Source organism: Microtus pennsylvanicus, chromosome 7 (genome assembly GCF_037038515.1).
Source record: "Microtus pennsylvanicus isolate mMicPen1 chromosome 7, mMicPen1.hap1, whole genome shotgun sequence".
NCBI lineage: Eukaryota > Metazoa > Chordata > Mammalia > Rodentia > Cricetidae > Microtus > Microtus pennsylvanicus.
This window is the reverse complement of record NC_134585.1, coordinates 44,827,530-44,848,357: the sequence shown is the minus strand read 5'-3', so window position 1 is coordinate 44,848,357 and position 20,828 is coordinate 44,827,530. Positions and strand designations below refer to the sequence as shown.

Sequence of the window (20,828 nt, the reverse complement as noted above, 5' to 3'; positions counted from 1 at the left end):
GCCAGAGATAATGCAGTTAGGAAATATCTAAAGGCATAGAAAAGAGAAATGTATCATGACAATAACATTTTTCTCACCTTGAAGTCATTTAATTTCTGGTTCACTTTTGATCTTCTTATATCATTATTTCGAGGCCCCCAAACTACATTCATGGGCTCTTTAAAACTGTCCAGGAAATGTAGCAGAGAGGGAAAAAGTGGCTTATTTTTAGAATGAATGATTAAAAAATAGGCCTAAAAAGCAGTCTGTGTAACCTAAAATGCTATCATCTCTCAGCTTTCAGCATAGAAAGAGGCAAAGGTAAATAAGCTGTATGAACATTTCTTTGTCATTCGTCACCTGGATTTTCAACCCCAGATTGTAAAGTCTCGGTCACATAGAAAGAACCTGGTTTTTGTTATTGTTGTCGTTGCATGGGCTATTAAACGAAAAACCAGGTATAGATTTAGCTGCGTGGCCCACAGCTGTGTCAGCAGGTGGCTATATAAAAACTAAGCAGCCCTCTCCAGGATCACTGTGTCATGAAAGCCTCTGCTGCATGCTGAGGTCAAAGAGGACAGAACACAGACTACATGGTCAAAATCCAGGCCTGCCTTACAGCACCCGAGGCAGTCCAACTTAAGCCTTAAGGCTCTGTTTCTATATAGTATAAGTACCCTGTATGCTACTCCGTATGCACAGTAGGCATCAATAAAACACAGGGCGCTGAGTTCCTGTACCACAAAGCGGTTTGGAATAGGGTCCTTAGAGGAGGGCCTACCACTTACCAACTGAGTGACTGACAAGGGGGTCAGGTTTCCAATCTCTTGAACTTAGATGTCTCAGGAAATAAAGGACATTAATACTCAAATTTGGGGTTGTTATGAAAATATGAGATAATGCACAACACCCTTAGTTGTGTGATAAATACACAGTGAATGATGAATTTTGTTTATCATGAATTGTGCTCTGGAACCCAACCAGGCTATTTCTCTATAGGTAGAATGACCAACTGTTTTTCCAAAATCTGTTGCAATTTTAGTGATCACAGTGCTAAATCCTTGGAAAATTGGAGTCCTTAGTTGTGAGATAATTTTATATACTGTCATCAAAACAAAGGCAAATTGATGAGCTTATTGGCCTCTATGATCAGTCAGTTCTCTTGCTCATTTTCTCAGGGAGCAATCATTCAAACTACATAAATTCCCTATCATAGATTATAGAAGAGCTCTGCAGCTCACAGCTATGAGACTTCTTTTTACATTAAATACGTCTTTCATTTTCAGCTTCTAAGATGACTGAAAAAAAATCTGAACTTGCTTTAATTCCTTCTAAGCTGTGAGGATGACTATTAGTGGTTATATTGGTTCGAACCCTAGAAGAAAAACACATCATCCTGGCTGCTGAGTCTTGCTGGGTGAACGTTCGTATTTGTCTCCTGTGTTGATTCCAGTTCCATGTCTGTTTTGTGAAGCGTATCTACATCCTGCCCCAAAGACTTGGGTGAGTGTAACACCCCCCTATGAAAACTTTAATATTTGATGTGGTTTAAATGTGGATTCTGCATACAAACTTTCTTTTGTATTACACAGAGATTTTCTAGTAGCCAACCTGGCTTTTGGTTGATAAGAATATACACAAGACCTCTAATTAAATGTTCTTCTAAGTAATTGTTGGTCTGTATCTTTTGGAAAATGAATGAGACTCATTTCCAATATAAAATCCAAATGCTCCAATTTTGGAGCCGGAGACATGGCTCACTGGTTAAGAGCACTTGCTGTTCTTTCAAAGGACCCATGTTCAGTTCCCAGCACCTGTGGCAGTTGGTTCACAACCATTTGAGCTCACAACTCCAGCTCCTGAGGAATCTGATACCTCCAAGGATATCTTCAAACATGTGAACACCCCACATCACTAAAAATAATAAAAATGAATGTTAACAAAAACAAATAAAAGGTTTAAAGAAACATTCAAAGGAGTCTACCACACTGTTAACCTTCCAAATCAAGCAATATTCTTCTGAATCTAAGAAAAAACACACCGGTTATTTTTGTACTATTGAATAAAAGGTTGTTTCTGATACCTAAGTTAAGAATACAAGGTAGTCATGAGCTTATTAAAACCTAAGGCAATAGCTTATTCATTTCATTGACGGGCCTTTTCCTTTAGTTACTATTTGCTCCTAGTATGTCAAACAGTATTTGCTGAGACGTGCCCTTTATGTGTCTGACACATAATTCCATTCTGTGTAATTTCAGACTAAAGAGAATCGTACATAATCTCCCATACTGAGGGTCACAACACATGCTAGGAATATTAAGATTTATGTGTGTCTATGTGTGTGTGCATTTACACAAAGGGTTCCGGTGAGAGAACTGTGCCCCTGAAACTAGACTTATAAGAGATTTTGAGCTGCTTGATGTGAGTGCTGGGAAGTGAACTCAGGCCCTTTTCAAGACCAAGAAGTAGTCTTAACCATTGAGACTTCTTTCCAACGCCAAAGACAGAGATCTTGACTGGGGATAGAGCTGTTAACAGGACTAGCTCTGAGAGATACTAAAATAAACAAATCAATTCAAGCTGCTTTTAAATATCTGATAAATACACGTATGAACATAACATGGTTAAAGTATTATTAAGATTTTATTATTATAATTTATAAACTTATATTCAAAAATGTAATAACCAGGCCAGGTATAATTATGAAAAATAATTGATGTGGGAGTATAAAAGGTGGAAGCCAGAAACTCAGTTGAAATTTAAGTGAAAAGATCAAAAATAATTTTTGATTAAAAAGTCATAGTAAAGGTCAGAGACTTCCCATGAGAATGAGCTGAATGAATTCTGCTTCCTGTGTTTCTCAGGTAGACAGGATGATTAATAAAACAATCTTAAAACCCACAGCATTACTATGGGTCACTGCTCTAAACAGGCATGAGTACAGTGAAATTTAGAAAGTTCATGAAGCTCATGCTATCAAGACAACAAAGTGTAGGGACTTTCCACTCTGCACAGTAGATGCTAGCCAGAGAGGATACTGGGAAATCAGAATCAAATCCTTTATCTGCGAGAGCAAAAAAATAGAATCAACCCAAGGAAACTCAGCAAGAAATAAAGAACATGTCACCAATTCCTATGATAAAATAAAAATTAGCATGTAAGATATACATTGCTAATTTATAGAAATGTTTTAGTTATCAACATAGATATATGAATTTTACATCAAACTATTTTTAGTTTTAGGGTGTTTTCCTCCTTGATCTACACATTGTGACCATGAAAGAACCGACAAGTGACACAATCCCTCCAGAGAAATAACTGTCAAATTGTTTTGATCATTATACTAATGGTTGCATAGCTCTTACATATCATAAAAGATACAGTATGAATGATTCAAAGTTACATTAATATTTACCTTTAGTAGAAGAGTTATATTTTTCTTGTTCTTCAATGAATTAAATGCACATAATGATGGAAACAAAAGAAAGAAATCAGCAAATTTATAGTTAGACATGGAAATGTGAATTAAGAAAATGGCATGAATACTAAAATGCATAACACATAAGGTGACATGGTAAACTGCATGATAAACCACGAGGAAGTTTTACATATGGCATTGAAATTAATTCAAAAATGAAAACAGCAATTCAAAGATTTAAACAAAACAAAAATATCGGGAAAATAACTTGCTTGATATTCCAAATGCATATGCTACAATATCTTTTCTTGACTTTTAAGAACTCTATAGTTTGGCAACAATTTTACTAAAACATTACAATTTAAACCCACCACTGTTTCACACTATTGAAAGCATACTTAATCTACATAGAAACTTTAATTGTATAATTGCCATTTCCTATGATTTGAAATTCCATGTGATCAATTCCTTTTCCTCTATTGAGTACAAAGTATATAACCTATGGCATGGAAACACTTCTGTAGCATTTCTGTGTGAAATATATATATACATATATATATACATATATATATGTATATATATATCCCAATATAAGTATCTTTTCTTTTTTCCTCAAATTTATAGTAAATACCTCAAGACAAAATTACTAACAATTTTTACAGATTGCATATATGAGATATTTCATAAAACTAGACTTCCCTCTTTGCTGTTATATTATTTACTGAAAAATAATTGGCTGTCACATCAGAAGGGAGGTGTCAGGATGGCCTCATGTGTTAAGCAGTACATATGATGTCTCCACAGACCCACATGCTTGCCTTTGACTTCATGAATGATCTTTACATGCTTCATTAAGAGGCCTCAATGAAGCAAAACTACCTGACCTGTTCAGAAAAATCACACGTTTAAACCAACACTTATAGCTGCCTCCTCCTTACTCTATGTAAAATATACTATATTACATTCAATACTGCCATGTAATCAAAAAATTTCAAGGAACTCTCTACTTTCAACTTTTACATTTTAAGAATAAAGTATACACTATATTTTAATCTACATTTATGTCAAAGTATGTACTGTAATAATCTATTTTTCTGGATGCCTACTTTTATATACCCAGATTTCACATATTGTGTTCATAGTTATATTTCTTAAGGGAAATTTTAAAATAATTTTCAAATACTCAATAAATATATCCTTTAAAATGACAGTCTTTACAAATGGAAAATCGGTTTATAGTACATAAGATACAATAAATACCACTGATAAAAAATTTTAAAATATCCATCAAATCAAATTATCTTTGTAGTCACCCTAAAACAGTAATATAGGTAATTATATACAGAAAATGTATTAATAAATTAATTTATGATTATATCAAGAAATTGTATATCTGTCTAGGAAACTCATCCACTGAAAGGACTTTGTTCTTACCAATCAGTTGTTTATTAACTGAATTACTTTTAAAAACATTAAGTCAGCCCTTTCTAAGAGATTAAACAAGAAGAAAACAAAAGTCAAATGAGCTTAAGCAGTCACAAATAAATTTCAGCTGATGTTAATTCCCACATGAAATTTGTTAGACTGCTGTCTAACAAATTCATCAAAAAGGAAATTAATGACATACTTATATCACCTCTAGAACAGTGAAATTCATCATAAATAAACTGCATTAAGTATTGTCTAGCCCATGATCAAATCACTTCAGAAACCCATTAGGGACAAATGCGTCGCGTGAACTGTTCAGTATGAAAACACCCCTAAGAAGATGGCAGGAGACACTGCTACCATTTACCACAAGCCCCAAAGCATGTCCCAGTGCCATGAAGTGCACCTCAGAATGCATTTACAGGCTTGTCTATATCAGAATCTTCAACGACAAACCGTGTTTACTAAAGTATTTGCCATAATTAATATCACAGTAATGCCATTCCCACTCATCCCGTTCTTCCCACCTCAATCCAATCCTTACACATGGTTGTTTTCTCTGAAAGACAGCTGTGAATAAGAATATCATAAAGAGTAGATATCAACAAAGGAACATAAATTTTAAAAATAAACAGGTAGTCCAATTGACCTTGCAGAAAGATTACTATAGTGCCGCATGGAATGTTTTACTTGCAACTGGAGGAAATGCAAAGAATTTCAAGAAACACATGACTCGCTGAGTTTCATTGTGATCAGCAACACTGGATTGCTAGTGAAGCATCCAAATTTACAGTTTGTTCAGTTGTGCAACAAGAGTTCATGAATGAGTAACTTAAAACACCATCATCTATTTTTTAAAAAAATCAAACTTTTGACAGAAGCATTGTTAGTATAAGTATCATTCAAATAACATTATTTTTCCCTCAATCATCTCAAAATATTTCAGGAAAAAAAAAACAAGCACCTATTAGAAATGTGGATTCCACCATCGAAGTCTGGTATTTTAGAAAGAATTTTCACCAAGACTACATTTTGCTAATTGACTAAATGTATACATTTACCTCATCCTTGACCACTAAAGCATGCTGTACCCACAAGAAACATCATTTTAAAGACACGAATCTGGCTGTTCGTATAGCTTTTATGGTACCCTTTGCAGTATTGAGTTAGTAAGTCAACACCACTTATTCACGCTAATGTTCCTATTATCAAGTATTTCGCATGGTCAAACAGGCCACTTCGATCCCTGAAGCCATGCGATCTGTGGGGAAATGCAAGTTTTACACCAGCAGCAACTAACAGCGTTGGAGAAGTACTCAGGAAGCAAACCATCAGGCTATTTCATGGGGATGCAGAGTGGCAACGGATGTTTTACTATGTTCATTGTTCTTGAACCACAGCCCTGAACTAGAAAAAAATCAGTAATGCGTTTAGTCACTGCCAATATATGCATTAGAAAATACTAATGTCATTGACCTACTAAGAAACGGGTCAGGAGAAATAGTATTTTAGTCCAACATTTCAAACATTTAAGACATATCCTTTAATCTTGGTTTCTACTGTCAAAACAAATCCCCCCTTCCCCCAAACACATACATGGCCATTCTTTTAGGAAAATAACCCATGTATATTTAATGTAAGGAACCCAGACAATGTGGCTCATAGTAAAATGATAAATACATGTTCTGAGTAATTTTTACCACCAAATTATTTAAAACTCAAGATATAGTTAATGACGTTAAAATGGAGAACATTCAATGATCATATTTAATTTTTTTAAAAAAAATAACATAAGCCCTTTTTCAGCACATAAAACAACAGACAGTACTGAGGTTTTCAGAATGTATATCACCTAGTTTTATGACTTTGCAAAACTGTTCAGAACTCCACCCACTCTTAAGCATTCATCTAAATTCGGTCACTCACTCACTCACTCACTCACTCACTCACTCAGCAAACGCTGAGTTGCCGTGTGGCATGGACCACTGAAACCAAGTGCTGGGGTAAAATTCTAAGAAACTTAATGTTGTGTATGACCCAAACTGTGTCATTTCATAAATGGAAGTGGCAAGAGGAGAAGTTTATCAACTCCAGGTGTTTGGACAAAGATCTCTTTTTTTGGATACCTTGTTCTATACTGCCGCTTCGAACTGGCACCTGTGGAAGCTGTCTTCCCCGGCGACTGCTGAAGGATGTGTCCGCTGGTGGAGACCGCGTTGGGCTTCCTTGTCGGTGCGTTCTGTAGGTAAACAGCAAAGGGCGCGTGAAATTCCAATACAGTCTGGCAAAGCATTTTTGCCTTTTTCCAGTCACTACTAAAACAGGCAGAAAACACCTAACTGGGTTATTGGAAGCCAAATTCAATACTGTAAATGACACACTACATGAGGCTGAAGGAGGCACGTACACATTCTAGAGTGGATTCTTGAATTAAGCAGAATGTGATCGACTTGCTCTGAGGCGTGCTTTCTTAAAGACATCCATTGTGTTAGTACCGTGACAGAACTGACCACAGCCTCTGGATCTTAAACTATATAAACATGTATGTAAGGAATTACATGTCTGGCATGTTGCCAGAGAGCTGCAGCTAAACTCACACACGCTTTAGAGTCATGTATAATAGTAAGTTCTCGATGCACAGCCAACTGTTAGTTACCAAGAGGTTGTGCATTCATTTTCAATAGAAACGAGCAACGAACCTTGAAAAGGATTTCAAATGACCTTGGACACGTGCTACAGGATGTCCTGATGTGAGGATTAATGTTGGGAATGAGAATATGAGAGGCATGCAGATACTCATTCCCACCCAGATAAAGCTGACCTCCACCTGCTGGCATTCGCTTTATGTAACTGAGGATGTTTTAAACACTACATGGCTCTATAAACACATATAGAAGGTTACTTTATAAAATTCTCTGATGCTCTAATAAACAAATCCATATTTAATTGTGAGTAAACTCCTCATGAAGCATTTCACATGGTAGAGTATATATGATATGCCACGGACAGATGAAAGGACAGAACACAGCCAGGTTTAGTTGTCGATGGCAGCGAACTGGCAGGAACTGGAGAACTCTGCCAGCACAGTGAAGAGAGATGCCAGTGCGAGAGGATGTGGGTGAGGACCGGGTCACAAGGAAAAGAGTAGGAACCATGGTGTCATAATGATGTCATAATGGGTATAAGCTTCGAGTGCTCAGGAAGAAACAACACCACACCAACACCCGGCAGCAGGACACGAATGCTGGGCGGGACACTGAATAGCAACCTTGTCAGGAGCGGAGAAGGTGGCGCCGAGCCTCCAGGGGCAAGGTGGTGCATAGAACACAGGGTTCTGACACTAGAGCGCTCGCTCGACCGCGAGCGAGTGGGATGCTTTCCCCTAACGACTGCTTGATCAGCTGCTCTTGGGATTGCGTATCCCCTTCTAGAAAGGCATGATGGGAGAACCCTAAAACATTAGTGCCAAAAGAGATCTTCAGTCAGCGGGTTTCATTAACTTCATTCCAACACAGTCGTCCAAGGAAAACCTGGATACTCTTAAAGTGAGTCTAAAGTACAAGAGAAACACTCGTCCCACAGTTATTGCGATGGAAATATCACTGTTATCCAAGCATCTCTGTGTTATAAAGGGCCAACCTAAGTTGCCCTAATATCATCAAATTCTCGTGAACCCCCCAGAATCAAAGAACTCAGCCTTTTTCTTTTGGGAGGGATGGGGTTATTGAATTCTATGTCCAGTGTGCCAAAAAATGGATAATAGAAAACAGGGACAAAAATAAAGATTTCTTGATTGAATGAGTGTTTGAAATTAGAATGATGAATACTGCGGTATCGCCATGATAGTCTATAAGAATGTGAAATCTAAATGTATGTATGCTTTTACAATGTTCATAGTTCTACAGTGCAAGAAGTAACTTTATGGTAAACAAAAAACCAAAAGAACATGCTTCTTCATCTTAAATCCAACATTAAGAAATAAAAATAAAGCTTGAACAGTACTTAATTTATACACCTAATTAAGCACAAATGGTAGGTGTGTGTAAAACAGGTTCTCTTAGATGTGAGAGTATCTGAAAATGTCTTTGTGAATATAACGGTAGTTATCTTCATATGGTATTCAAGACAATTACGAAACAATTTTCTAAAATAAATACTGAGAATTAAATATATATATATACATACATGTGCATATCTCCATAAAACAGATGAATGCTTTTGATCCTTTTATCATATTAGTATTATTTTAATTAAGTGATCATTAATATTCCTGTTATGCATCATATTGACAAGAGTTTGACACAATCTCATTCTTTCATAGCAATCATAGGAAATGAGTTTATTGTTCATAAGTGTGAGAATAACACATATTGGTCACCCAACGTGTACTTATGAAGACTTTACCCCATTAGCTCAATACTCCTGTTGAGTAAAATATTCTTTACAACAAGCCTGATTTTTGCTTTAAGCTATGTCTTTCATTTCAGAACAGTGAAAAGGAAAAATATCAGTTTTCCGAGAACAAGAAAGTGCATCTTACACTTGGAATAAAGGTACATTTTATCCTCTTGGGCTGCAGATTACGGCTTTATTAGATATTGAGTCCTGCTCCGAAACCTCACCTGTCATTGCCACTTAGAACAGAAAAAAAAATCTTCTGATATTCTACACATTAAAATAGTTCACCTATTCTAACTGACCTGCTCATGAGCTTAACTAGACCAAACTGAGATGGGAAGAATTTCTATGACATATTTCCAACCCTAAAGAATGTTTTATTTACCCTTTATAAGTCATTACTATGAGAATCAGATTGTTCAAAATACACGTATTGGTTGAGCTTTGAAATTTTAATTGTGCAATTTTCACATAAGCAATGGAGTGTCTCTTGGGCACTACAATTTTATGATAATCTTACTTTATCCCTTAGTGAAATGTCTAACTCCAGAAGAACAACCTGAGTGTGACTTTAGATAAGAATAATTAGGGTGGACTTTATGTTTCAGCCAGTAATATTAAAATGCTTTAACAACCATTTTCAGAAGACGTGAATAGATTCAGGGTGAATACTTTACTGCTTTAAAATATGTGACTTGGAGAGCCATGTTTGAGCTGGAAGGAGGTTGGCAGAATCTGAAAAGAGCCCAACTTGTTCCAAGTTCAAGATTTTTCACAAAAACCTTTGGTTCTCTTTTTCCTTTACACAAAATAACTCTTCATTGTCCCATTAGCAAAAAAGTTCTTGCTACATGTCAATCATGGAGTACAGCTCAGAGGATGGGTAAAGTCACTCAGAGCAAGAGAGGGATGTGGTCACTGAGTTCCAGGAGGGTGAACTTGTAAAGAGTTGAACACAGTTTTGCACAGAAGAGGCAATGGAATTAAGAATGGTTTGTTTAGGCAGAAGGAAAGGAGACCTGGTCAAGAATTTCAAGGTACAACAGTAGAGAGATGAGAGAATCAAGGCTGTTGAGCCTTGGTCATTTTAACAGAACGGGATATAATAGAAAGAAAGGAGGTTAAAAGGATGGGAGAGCCTCAGAATGAACGTGTTAGAGAAGGAAACCAAGAATGGATAAAAGAAAGAAGAAACAAGATCTAAGAAACAATGGGATAACAATAAGATCTTTAATGTTGGTATGGTGACGACATACATGCTCTGAATGTGTGTGTGTGCATTCACATGGAGACGTATGTGCATGTATCTGTGAACTTTTGTGCTGTAACCCTTGATGCATAATCACTACTGTTTTATGAATACATCTGAGGCCCATTGGTAACTTGCACAGAGACAATGAGAGAAAAATGCTAGATTTGCACAGGTTTGCCGAAAACCAACAGGGGCCTTCTTTTCTGACAGGTGACAGGTGTGTGCGATTTCTTCTTGACTTTTGTTCTGAATACCTGAACCTAAGGCTTCAGCATCTAGATGGAAATTTTACTCATGACAATATTTACTGTAACAGGACTTGTTTCAATACAGAGGGACAAAACAAAAAAAAAAATTACAACAACATACAGATATACATCTAAAAATTGAATGATTTAGTATGGCTTAAAGGAATCATGGTCTCAGAGTTTACAGGATAAAATGTATGCAAATGACATTTAATAAGTCTGCTTTGTATAATCTGTCATAGGTATACACATACACGTATGCAATAGCTCACCTCTGCAAGTGTGTATCTAAATATTTACTTCTGGGTTCAATCGCAGCCTGACTTCCTTCACTGAACTCCACTGTGTTAAGTTGAACTAAACGCACTTCACTGCAAAACCCTAGCTCTTTAGCCAGACAGTTCTAGTTTTTCAGATGTTCCCAGCTGAGGCTCTAAACTAAGATTTTGGTATTTCTGTATTTTATTGACCTGCTGAAGAGGTGAGAATGTACACAGCATGTAAATTCCAAAACGGTTTCTTCTGGGATAGCCTTTTCAGGCCTGTAAGGCTCCTTCCCATTGCTCCAACCGATAAAATAGCACATCTGTAGGCAAATCTAAATGATAAGCAAAACACCCAACAGGCAAAACTCAGGATATAGTAAAATAATACCAATAATAATAATAATAACAATAAGGCTGCTCTCAGCTGAACTCACATGGAGGTGAAAAGTGAAACTTTATTTTATTAGATCATTCTCTTTGGCTCTTTTTATTGTTTTGCCATTTTGTCATATTCCAACTTGTTAGCTTTTCTATTTATCTTATTTCATTTTAGTATTATTCCTTAATAGCCTGGCTGTTTTCTAATAAAGGAAAGAAAGGGTATGCATTTGGACGGCAAAGACTATGGGGAGAAATTGGGAGGAATGGGAAGGAGAAAGCTTAATCTGACTATGATGTATGAAAAACAGTCTCTTATATAAAAGATAAAAAGAGAGGATGAGAGGATAGGGCCGTGCTCAGAGTGATGGGAAGCAGAAGACAGAGTTAGCTGTACCTGCTTTCCACCCCTAACAGGTCACAGTATATTTCACAAGGTTTTCTTGTTAGACTCTTCCACCCAACGGCAAGTTGGCTTCAGATAAACTTAAAACCACAATAATTTCCCAGCAACATGTTTCAGATAACTGCACAACAGGTTTCTGTGTACGGTTGTTAGCTTCTAAAGGTCAAGGGTCAATTTTCAATTTGGGGGTATTGCCAAGTGGTAAAGCATTTGTTTGCCTAACAATGACATGCCCTTGGGTTTCAACTAGAAGCAGTTAGAAGGAAGCAAGGGAGGGAGGAAGAAGAGAGGAGGAAAGAGAAAGGAGGAAGAGAAGAAAGGAGGAAAAAGGAGGGGAAAGGTGTAGAAAAAGAGCCAAGGCACTAGGGATAAATACTGGTGCATGAACTGACTCTTTGGAGCCTATTTCCTATGGAGGAATACCTGCTCAGCCTAGATACCGTGGGGAGGGCCTTGGTCCTGCCTTAAGTGATGACAGACTTGTTTGACTCCCAGTGGGAGATTTCATTTTCTCTGAGGAGTGTATGGGTGATGAGGTGGGGAGAAGTGGAGGGAGAGAGAGTGGGAGGAGAGAAGGGAGAGAGAACTGGGTTGATATGTAAAATAAGACTGTTAAAATAAATCAATGCACAAAACATTCACAGTGTGAATTACTTAACCTTAAGTACAGGTTAGCTCAGAGCTCTAGCAGTCACTACTGTCAATGTGACTTAGAACACACAGGTCAACTCCCTTGTACCGAGCATTCAACAGTTTCCTTAAAAGTTAGTCATATAACTTAGATTCCCATAAAAATCAATCAAGGATGTTAATCACTAACAAAGAAAACCACACATATATCAGAGGCCAGTGTTTGCAGCTAAGCCAAGACTGAAGGCTGGAACGGCATGCATTCATTGCTAACAGCTATCTGTAGTGTTTAATGCAACCATTTCTGCCTCGCAGTCCAATTACTGTTTTGCTCTTTCTTTTAATACTTTTTGAGTCCCCCTATATTCTTGTGTATCTAAACGATCAGTATCTCTTTGGATTAATAGATTCAACCGTGTTTCCCTTTCTCTGTATTAACTAATCCTTTGGCATCCTTCCTCTTATTTTCTCAGATTTAAACTCCGCAAAAAGGAAATGCCTCCATTTTTGCTGACCACTACTTATTCCTTACACCAGAACTCAAGGTGGCCTGAGTTTATGGGCTGAATAAATCACTGAACTGCACAGGTTCTGAGTCATGGTGTCTTCCATCATCTACTCTTAGATATTTTGATGCATCTTCCAAACGGTTTTCTTTCTCCCTTTTCCTTTTTTTAAAAGATTGATTTATTTATTATGTAAAGTGTTCTGCCTGCATGCATGACTGCCCATCAGAAAAGGGCACCAGATCTCATTATAGATGGTTGTGTGCAACCATGTGGGTGCTAGGAATTGAAGCCAGTACCTCTAGAAGAACGGTCAGTGCTAATAACTTCTCAATCATTTCTCAATCTCGCCAAACTGTTTCCAAATAGATCTATATTTCTGAAACTCAAAATCAAACATCCACTGCCCGGGTCTAAGGACAGCATATCATAAACAGAGAGTCTTTAGTACATTAACTTGGCATGGTCATGCCAGTCTTAAAATCTCAAGAAGTCTACAGTTCAAATTTTAGTTTCCTTTCTTTGTCTTGTCCTCTGATTTCCATTCTCCATTCAAGAATAGGTACTTAAGCTAAAAAAAAATTATTTTCTAGTTTTCCATGTTTTCTTATATTTTCCCGTTTCAAATTTACATGAAGTTTTACCTATTGATTTAGTTGAGTAAGCCTGGTGTGTTGAATATTTTCAAATTCCAGATGCTCTATTCATACCTCTGTTTTCACTATGCCTGAAATACATCTGATATTGAACATACCCATTCACCTGTTTCCATCCATGCTTTTGAAGATCTTCTGTCTAATGGCCAACTATTCGCTATGTACATTACTATGACTTTCTAGGTCTTTCTGTGGATGTGTCAAAAGAAGTGTCAGTATGTTTTACCTAAAGTTACACAACACATTTAAAACTGGAGAAATTGAAAATCATCAATAATTCCTTAGATTTTTCTTTGCATGAACACAGCAAATAAGTACAGCTACAAAAAAAAAAACAACCAAGAATCAGATTACACCCTTGTAGAAAATGAGACTTTTTAAAAATATTATTCAAATATATAACACACACTCAAATTGTCCACACTTTCCCAGTTACGATTCACTAAAGCATTTAATGTGATCACAGAAGGAAAACACCCAAGTTCTAATACATGTGTAAGAACGAGTATGTGTCTAGCCCTCTATAGAAATGAGATTGATCATGAAGAAACACCATGTTTGCTTGTCCCTTAACACCTACTATTTAAGAGCAGCCCACACAGTGACATTGTCTTTCTCTTCAGCCACTTTCCTCACATAGCTGTCGGGTCGTTTCCGTGAGACACGTCAAGCATCACAGTTTGTGTCTGTACCCTGGAATGTTAAGGGAGAGGCAGGGCACTCCCGGGTCTACGTAAAAAGGAAGACGGCGGCACAGCACGACAACAAGCCTACCTGTCTGCATCAGAGGCTGTGCATTTCCTAGTCTGTTTTGGGATGCTAGATCTTTCAGACTTTCTGGAGTGCCTGTGGGAATGAAATGTTAAAGAAATACAAAATAGATGATGAATAGAGCTACAGTCACATCCAACAATGAAAAAGAAAAACAAGGCATGAACAATGACAACTTAGCTTACCTAAATGGTTCTGTCAGTCAACACTTTCACAATTTAAAAAAAAATTAAATAAATCAAATATTGAAATCAGAAAGGATGCTGGGTGGAGGACACAGTGGCAGATGGGAGACAGGAGAAGCTGACACCACATTCGTTTAAATGAGTACATCTACAGCAATGATCTGGTGTAGACCCTTACTCAGCGACATTACTTCCGCCAATGAATAAAACAAAACGTGATGGAATCTATGATGGTAAGTGCTACAGTGGTAATGATTTGGTGCTGAAACACCACACGGGGCCTAAGTGACCATTTATTTTGAAACTCTGTGCTCTAGAGAAATTTTGTTTTCCACCACCAAAGTATAAAAAGAAAACCATGAAAGATGTAGACAGTAGTGAAAACATTTAATCCAATCATGAGAATTGCTTTTCAATCAATAATGAAAATGCCTAGGTAAAGTAGGGAGAGATATAAATGCTAGCTACACCTTGTATACCAGAATACAACCTCCAATTTTACTTTCAGAAACCACACGTAACACTTAACATCTGGAAATTAAGATATAATTTTCTCCCAAAAGCAATGTTCATAGAGAAAGTGAGAGTGAAAGATATTCCTTAATGTAACTGACATATACTTATTTAGCCTAAATGCCTGAACTATTATGTGAACAAAATCACTTAAAAATGTGTGGGCATTCATAATGTATATCTGTATATAAAACTTATGATAGCTTTGTATTTAAGGTGTAAACATGACAAAATATGTGTATGTTAGGCACATATATCTAAATGGCTATTACAATTGAATAAGTCAAACATGATTTCACATAGTTACTCATAGCACTACATATTTTACACAAATAATATAAAGCATCATGGCATACAAACACATACATTTCAAACATTGTAAGAATATGTACTTTTGTGTTATCACTGAATCTTCTATAATTTATGCCTATTGCATTATCAAAGTCCTACCTTCAGAAACTGTTGAGGGATGTATTTGTTCTTACTTAGAATTTCACGCGTCTTAATTAAGTGCCCCTGGACACTAGAAACCCACAGGTATTCTCTCTCAAATGGACACACTTCCTTACTTCTTTATCCACCCTCTTCCACCTCTACGGCTGTATTCATACATTTTTACTTCTCTAACACAGGTGTGTTCTTCAGCTGGAGGAACATGCAGCACATGCCTGAATCTAGGGGAGGCAGTGGTCATGTTGACTAGGCACTAATGCTTGTTTCTGAAATAAAGGACATGCCCGAGGCCACAACACAGATTGAAGTGAAGGGTAAGGAAGGGAGAGGTGAGTAAATCAGGTTGAAGGGCATGAGATCAAAATAAATGTAATGCGTGATTTATGGAGAGTTTTTGTGTAGTCCCAGCAGTGATCAGGACAAAGAATCCTTTTCTGATCTTCAGGTGAGAGAAGAATGAGATCTGTTGTTGAAAAATAAAAAGCTATAAACATCTATTAGAAATTGCCCAATTTCCTTGTCCTTCACAAAATATATTAAGGTTTTTAGCCTTAAATGAAATTATACTTTATCTCTGAATTTCTCTAATTCTTCTTCCCCTTCTCATGTCCTAAAACTTAGTGAGGTCATGCAGCAGAATGGTTCCCAAGGTGATGCCAGCTACATTGGCAATATTAAGGATATATGGTTTTTACAAAGACTTCAGCATTTATTTCGCCTTTATTTCGTCATTTACTCTGACCTATCAAAAAGGGAAGGCATGATGTGGGAGTGATTTCTTTCTAATCTGTTGCTTTCATTGGTTAATTAATAAAGAAACTGCTTAGGCCCTTTGATAGGCCAACCCTTAGGTGGGTGGAGTAAACAGAACAGAATGCTGGGAGAAAGAAGCTGAGTCAAGCAGTCACCATGATTCTCCCACCCAACAAGATCTTCCCTGGTAAGCCACTTCGTGGGCTACACAGATTATAAGTAATGGGTTAGATCAATATGTAAGTGCTAGCCAATAAAAGGCTGGAACTAATGGGCCAAGCAGTGTTTAAAAGAATACAGTTTCTGTGTAATTATTTCGGGCATAAGCTAGCCATGCGGGAGCCGGGGCGGCCAGAATGCAGCCCCACCACACATAGTACAACAGAGGCACAGCTCTTTTATCCTTAGACTGAGGCTTTGGGATGTTAGCTCCTTTGCTTTTGAAAGTCATCACTGGAAGCCAGGAGGCAAGCAGACAGTCCATGACCGCAGTGTAGCAGTCTCTGCCATGACCTAACCATAACAGAGGAGCCCACAGTGTGAATTGTAGTGTCAGACAAAATTTCAACTCAGCTGTTCTGGCTAACGAAGTAAATTGGGTCAAGGTACTTGACCTCCATGTGTCTCATTTCCTTCTGCATGCAAAGTTACACTTAATAATACTGCCACCCCCAAGCACATGGATTCTAAATACATTAATTATTACTTAGCATTTGGATTGTGTATTGGTAGTTTTGGAGTATTCCACAGAATCTCTATTTGTGGTTGCTTAAGCACTTCTGAGATCAAGAAAATGTTGAGTGCTATAACCGTAGAGTATTAAATGGTAATAACATTTATTTGGCCCCAAATACACCTACTCTATTGGTATATAATTCAGAGTCAATGTATATTCATAGCTATGGATACATTGTATATGTAATCACACCCATCATTGATATAAACAGAGGGTTAAGATGGGCACAGTAGAAATGTTATTCATATTGTATACAATCAAAATTACTGTTCAGAGGTCAGAAAACAGGTCACAGGGGCATGAAAGACTTCATGCTGTACATCAGCCACCTGAAGGTTTTACTGTCACTATCTTCGGTATAGATGGGTTTTGACTGTAATGTTATTCTTTCAAAATGTCTTTCCTATTTGTTAAATCTTTTGTTTGAAAACTGTTGCTACAATGACTAAATTTTTAATGATTAATTGCAGCAACAAATATTCGGCCAGAATCTGCGGGTTAACTATAGGGTTTAGGGAGAAGGGGGACGTATGATCAATATTATTAGTTATACATTGATAAATCAAGAGGTAGGCTATATTTTAACAAGAGTGAAAAAATTATGATAATATACTTTATATATCTGAAATCTAGAGACAAGAAAATCTTCCCTGCTGAAATAATGATGTATTATTGACCTTGATTTAAGCATTCAATAATGGATACATGCAAACAGAATATTGCATGGTACCCAAACTATATATACAATGTTTATGCCTTTATATAGTAGTTAAGATTATAGAATGTTATTTGTATATTTAGTGTAATTTGACAGTCCACATTTACACTGAGCAAAAAGAAGTAACTCTGAAAATATATTCTGCTTTACATCAAATACACATGTAATAATTCAAATGAACTGTTTTCTGGGCTTCAATAAAAACAGAAAATTCCACAAATAAAGCATGATTTCTGCCTTATTAATACTTTGTGCATAAGTAATCATCAGTTATTTTATGTTAGTAGCCTATGTTTTACCACAATGTTACCAGGGACTCAGGCTCACTCATAGAGTTTAACAGAACATGAGAATTCAGCTACCACATTTACAACTAGCCAAATGTGCAAATAAAAAAAAAAGCTACAAAATGTCACATGACTTAGCCCGTGTACCACACGGCTTAATGAGCTAGCACAACAACCACGTTTTCATGATTTCAGCTTTACAAAAAGACCTAGTCATCTTTATCACTATTACATTGTTCATCTTTTCATGGATCAAAATTAAAAATAGTTAAAACTTGAATTTTTCCTGTATTTCAGGATTAATACTTAATTTGGCCTCATGATTGCTCATAAATATAAAATCCTGTAACCACATGGTGGAGATCAAGTTATTTAAAAGCCGTAAAGACACATCCAAAATAAAGTACGCGATTATTTTATGGTTGAATTGAAGCAAAAGCTTTAATTAGAAGACTGGATCTATCTCTAATCAAACTTGCAATTTTGAAATTCCTTTGAAATATTATTCTTATTTATAGTACTTTTAGCAGTCTCGTTTTTAGTGTATAATTGAAACAGGAAATAATTAACATTTATTTGGGGAATACTTCATTTTTATTTTTAAATTATAATTAATTCAATTTCATGATGTTATGAATAAGAAAATATTTTCTAAAGACATCACCAAATTATTATATGTGTGCGTAATAAAAATAATAAAATGATACACATAGTATACAAAAGAATTGCCAAAGATGTTATATTATTTAATAATATTTGTTAGAAATTTGACATAATATAGCATGTTTTGGTTTGGGATAAAATGTAACATAAATCTACCAGTGGCTGTTTTCATTATATAGAATAGTGGCGTAAGAATGAATCTCTGTGTGTTCAGGGTGCTTATGTTGTATATAGCTTTTGATTACTTATGCTATTTGAAAGTGGAATGCCTACCTTTACCATGTTACTTTTTCATCAATTTGGGAAGAAATTATAAATTCAAGCAAGATTAGTGATAAACATATACATGCATGAGACTAAGATATGTTCACATTTTTGTATGGCCCTGATTTTATATGGGGAATATAGCCACTGCATACACTAAGGTTTCAGTGTCTGGCACATCTTATTCCCTTGTTGATACACACAGCAAAGTAAGTAGAGACTAAACAACAGCACATTTCATTGGTGAGTAGTTGTATACTAGCTGCCTTTGCACGGCAGCTGATGTGTGTTTGTGAATAAAACAGCAAGATTTTTGCTGATTCCATCAAATATCCATAGTCAATAAAGTTCATTTTAAGTCAAAATGAATCACTTGATACGATCGGTGAGGTCATTTTGCAGAGAAGTAAAAATTGTTGGGGAGGAAAAGAAAGAAAATATGGTTATTTGTAAAACAGGTGAGAGCTGCTGCAGCTGAAAAACTCAACTGACACCACTGGACTAAATTTCAAGAAAATAGTGATTTTTGTCAAATATTTTCAGTTCTTTCAAAGAGTCAGTATAAGTTCCGGTACATTCAAAGTACCAGATATACCAATGTGAAACCATTCCAATACAAATCTTGGAACTACTAACTTAATAAAACCTCTAGGAAATCTTTACAATTTTAAAGCCAGAAATGTTCCCTAAGGGTCAAAACTAGTTTTTTTATTTTCATTTTAAGTATCTTTACAAGATCCAGAATTATTTTTTGACCATGTTCAATCCGAGTGTATGGTATCACCTGAAAAGGCATGAAGCATGACTCTTGTTGACACTACATTATGTAGACATTGTTCATTTAAAAGCTAATTGCATGTATGTCCACACATATTTATGCCCATAATTTTGCTGTGGGGAAAAAAAAGAGCAAAGAAGTGTTCTTTCACCCTGATGAAACATCTAGTCCCAATTGTATACATCACTATTGAATTAAGAGTACTTTTGGCTACCAATGTGAAAGGTAAACTAATGCCCATGTCCAATAATTCATTTTACTTAAATTGAATGTTATACTCATTTTATTTGGACATTTTTAGGATACTCTAAATGATTAAGTAACACTCATGTGAGGTGGTTTGTGCTTATTAAGCTTCGTCAAGAGGTTGTCACAAATGCTTACAAATCTGTCATTAGTTAACTGTATTTACTCTCTCATTTTCATGGATGTATATTATCTTTTGTAGCTGAATTAAGTTTACTCTAAAATATTTTCGTTTTCCATAGCAATGAATAATATTTGTATTATTTTAAATCCATTTATTATAGTTATATAGAGGGACTATTTGTGAATATATCATTACAGAGAAGCAAAAGCCAAGCTCAAATTTTGTAAAGTTCATTCCCAAACATCTATCTTGCACCTACGTATACAGAAATTGTGTAGTCATATCACAGATTCATATGTTGTTAATTGGAAGTCATGAGATCTTGTGTATGCTAAGATCTGAGCTGTTATTTTATGTATTTGGTTTAATAAATGTCACTTATTAAGTGTACTTAATAAAAGTACACTTATACTCATTATAATCGGAGTAAGCATCCGTCATTGCTTTAGACTAAATCACTGTTTGTTTGTTTTTTTGCATACATTCAAAGACTTTTGTTCTAAGTTGAAATTGTCAAATACTTCATGGCCATTGCTTTCGCTGTCATAATCACTGACCTGACTTCATCCATCAGAACACAGTGTGGGTAGAGAATTTATTGAATTTACTTTTTATTATTTTAAATGAACTTGCTTACATGTAGACTGAAAGTTTTATTAATTCTAGATCCATAAATTCAATTCTAGAAATCTAAAAGTAGCACAGGGATTAGTTTTAAGTTCTAAATATGTAAATCCATACCATAGTAAGATCTCCTGAGTAAATTGAGAGC

The 20,828-nt window shown here is 36.0% G+C and overlaps 1 protein-coding gene across 46 annotated transcripts in view; it reads right to left on the bottom strand.

The window, feature by feature from the left end:
- The window catches only part of Rims1 (regulating synaptic membrane exocytosis 1), a 468,726-nt gene that overhangs the window by 102,073 nt on the left and 345,825 nt on the right, over positions 1-20,828 (bottom strand). For 17 of the 46 annotated variants that reach the window (XM_075980591.1, XM_075980602.1, XM_075980596.1 and 14 more), the window contains one exon: positions 6,952-7,064. In XM_075980591.1, the coding sequence (XP_075836706.1) occupies positions 6,952-7,064 (113 nt within the window). Of the gene's footprint in view, positions 1-6,951; positions 7,065-8,093; positions 8,277-14,339; positions 14,412-20,828 lie in introns of all 46 variants that reach the window. The other 29 variants (XM_075980581.1, XM_075980583.1, XM_075980600.1 and 26 more) reach the window with 2 other exon arrangements.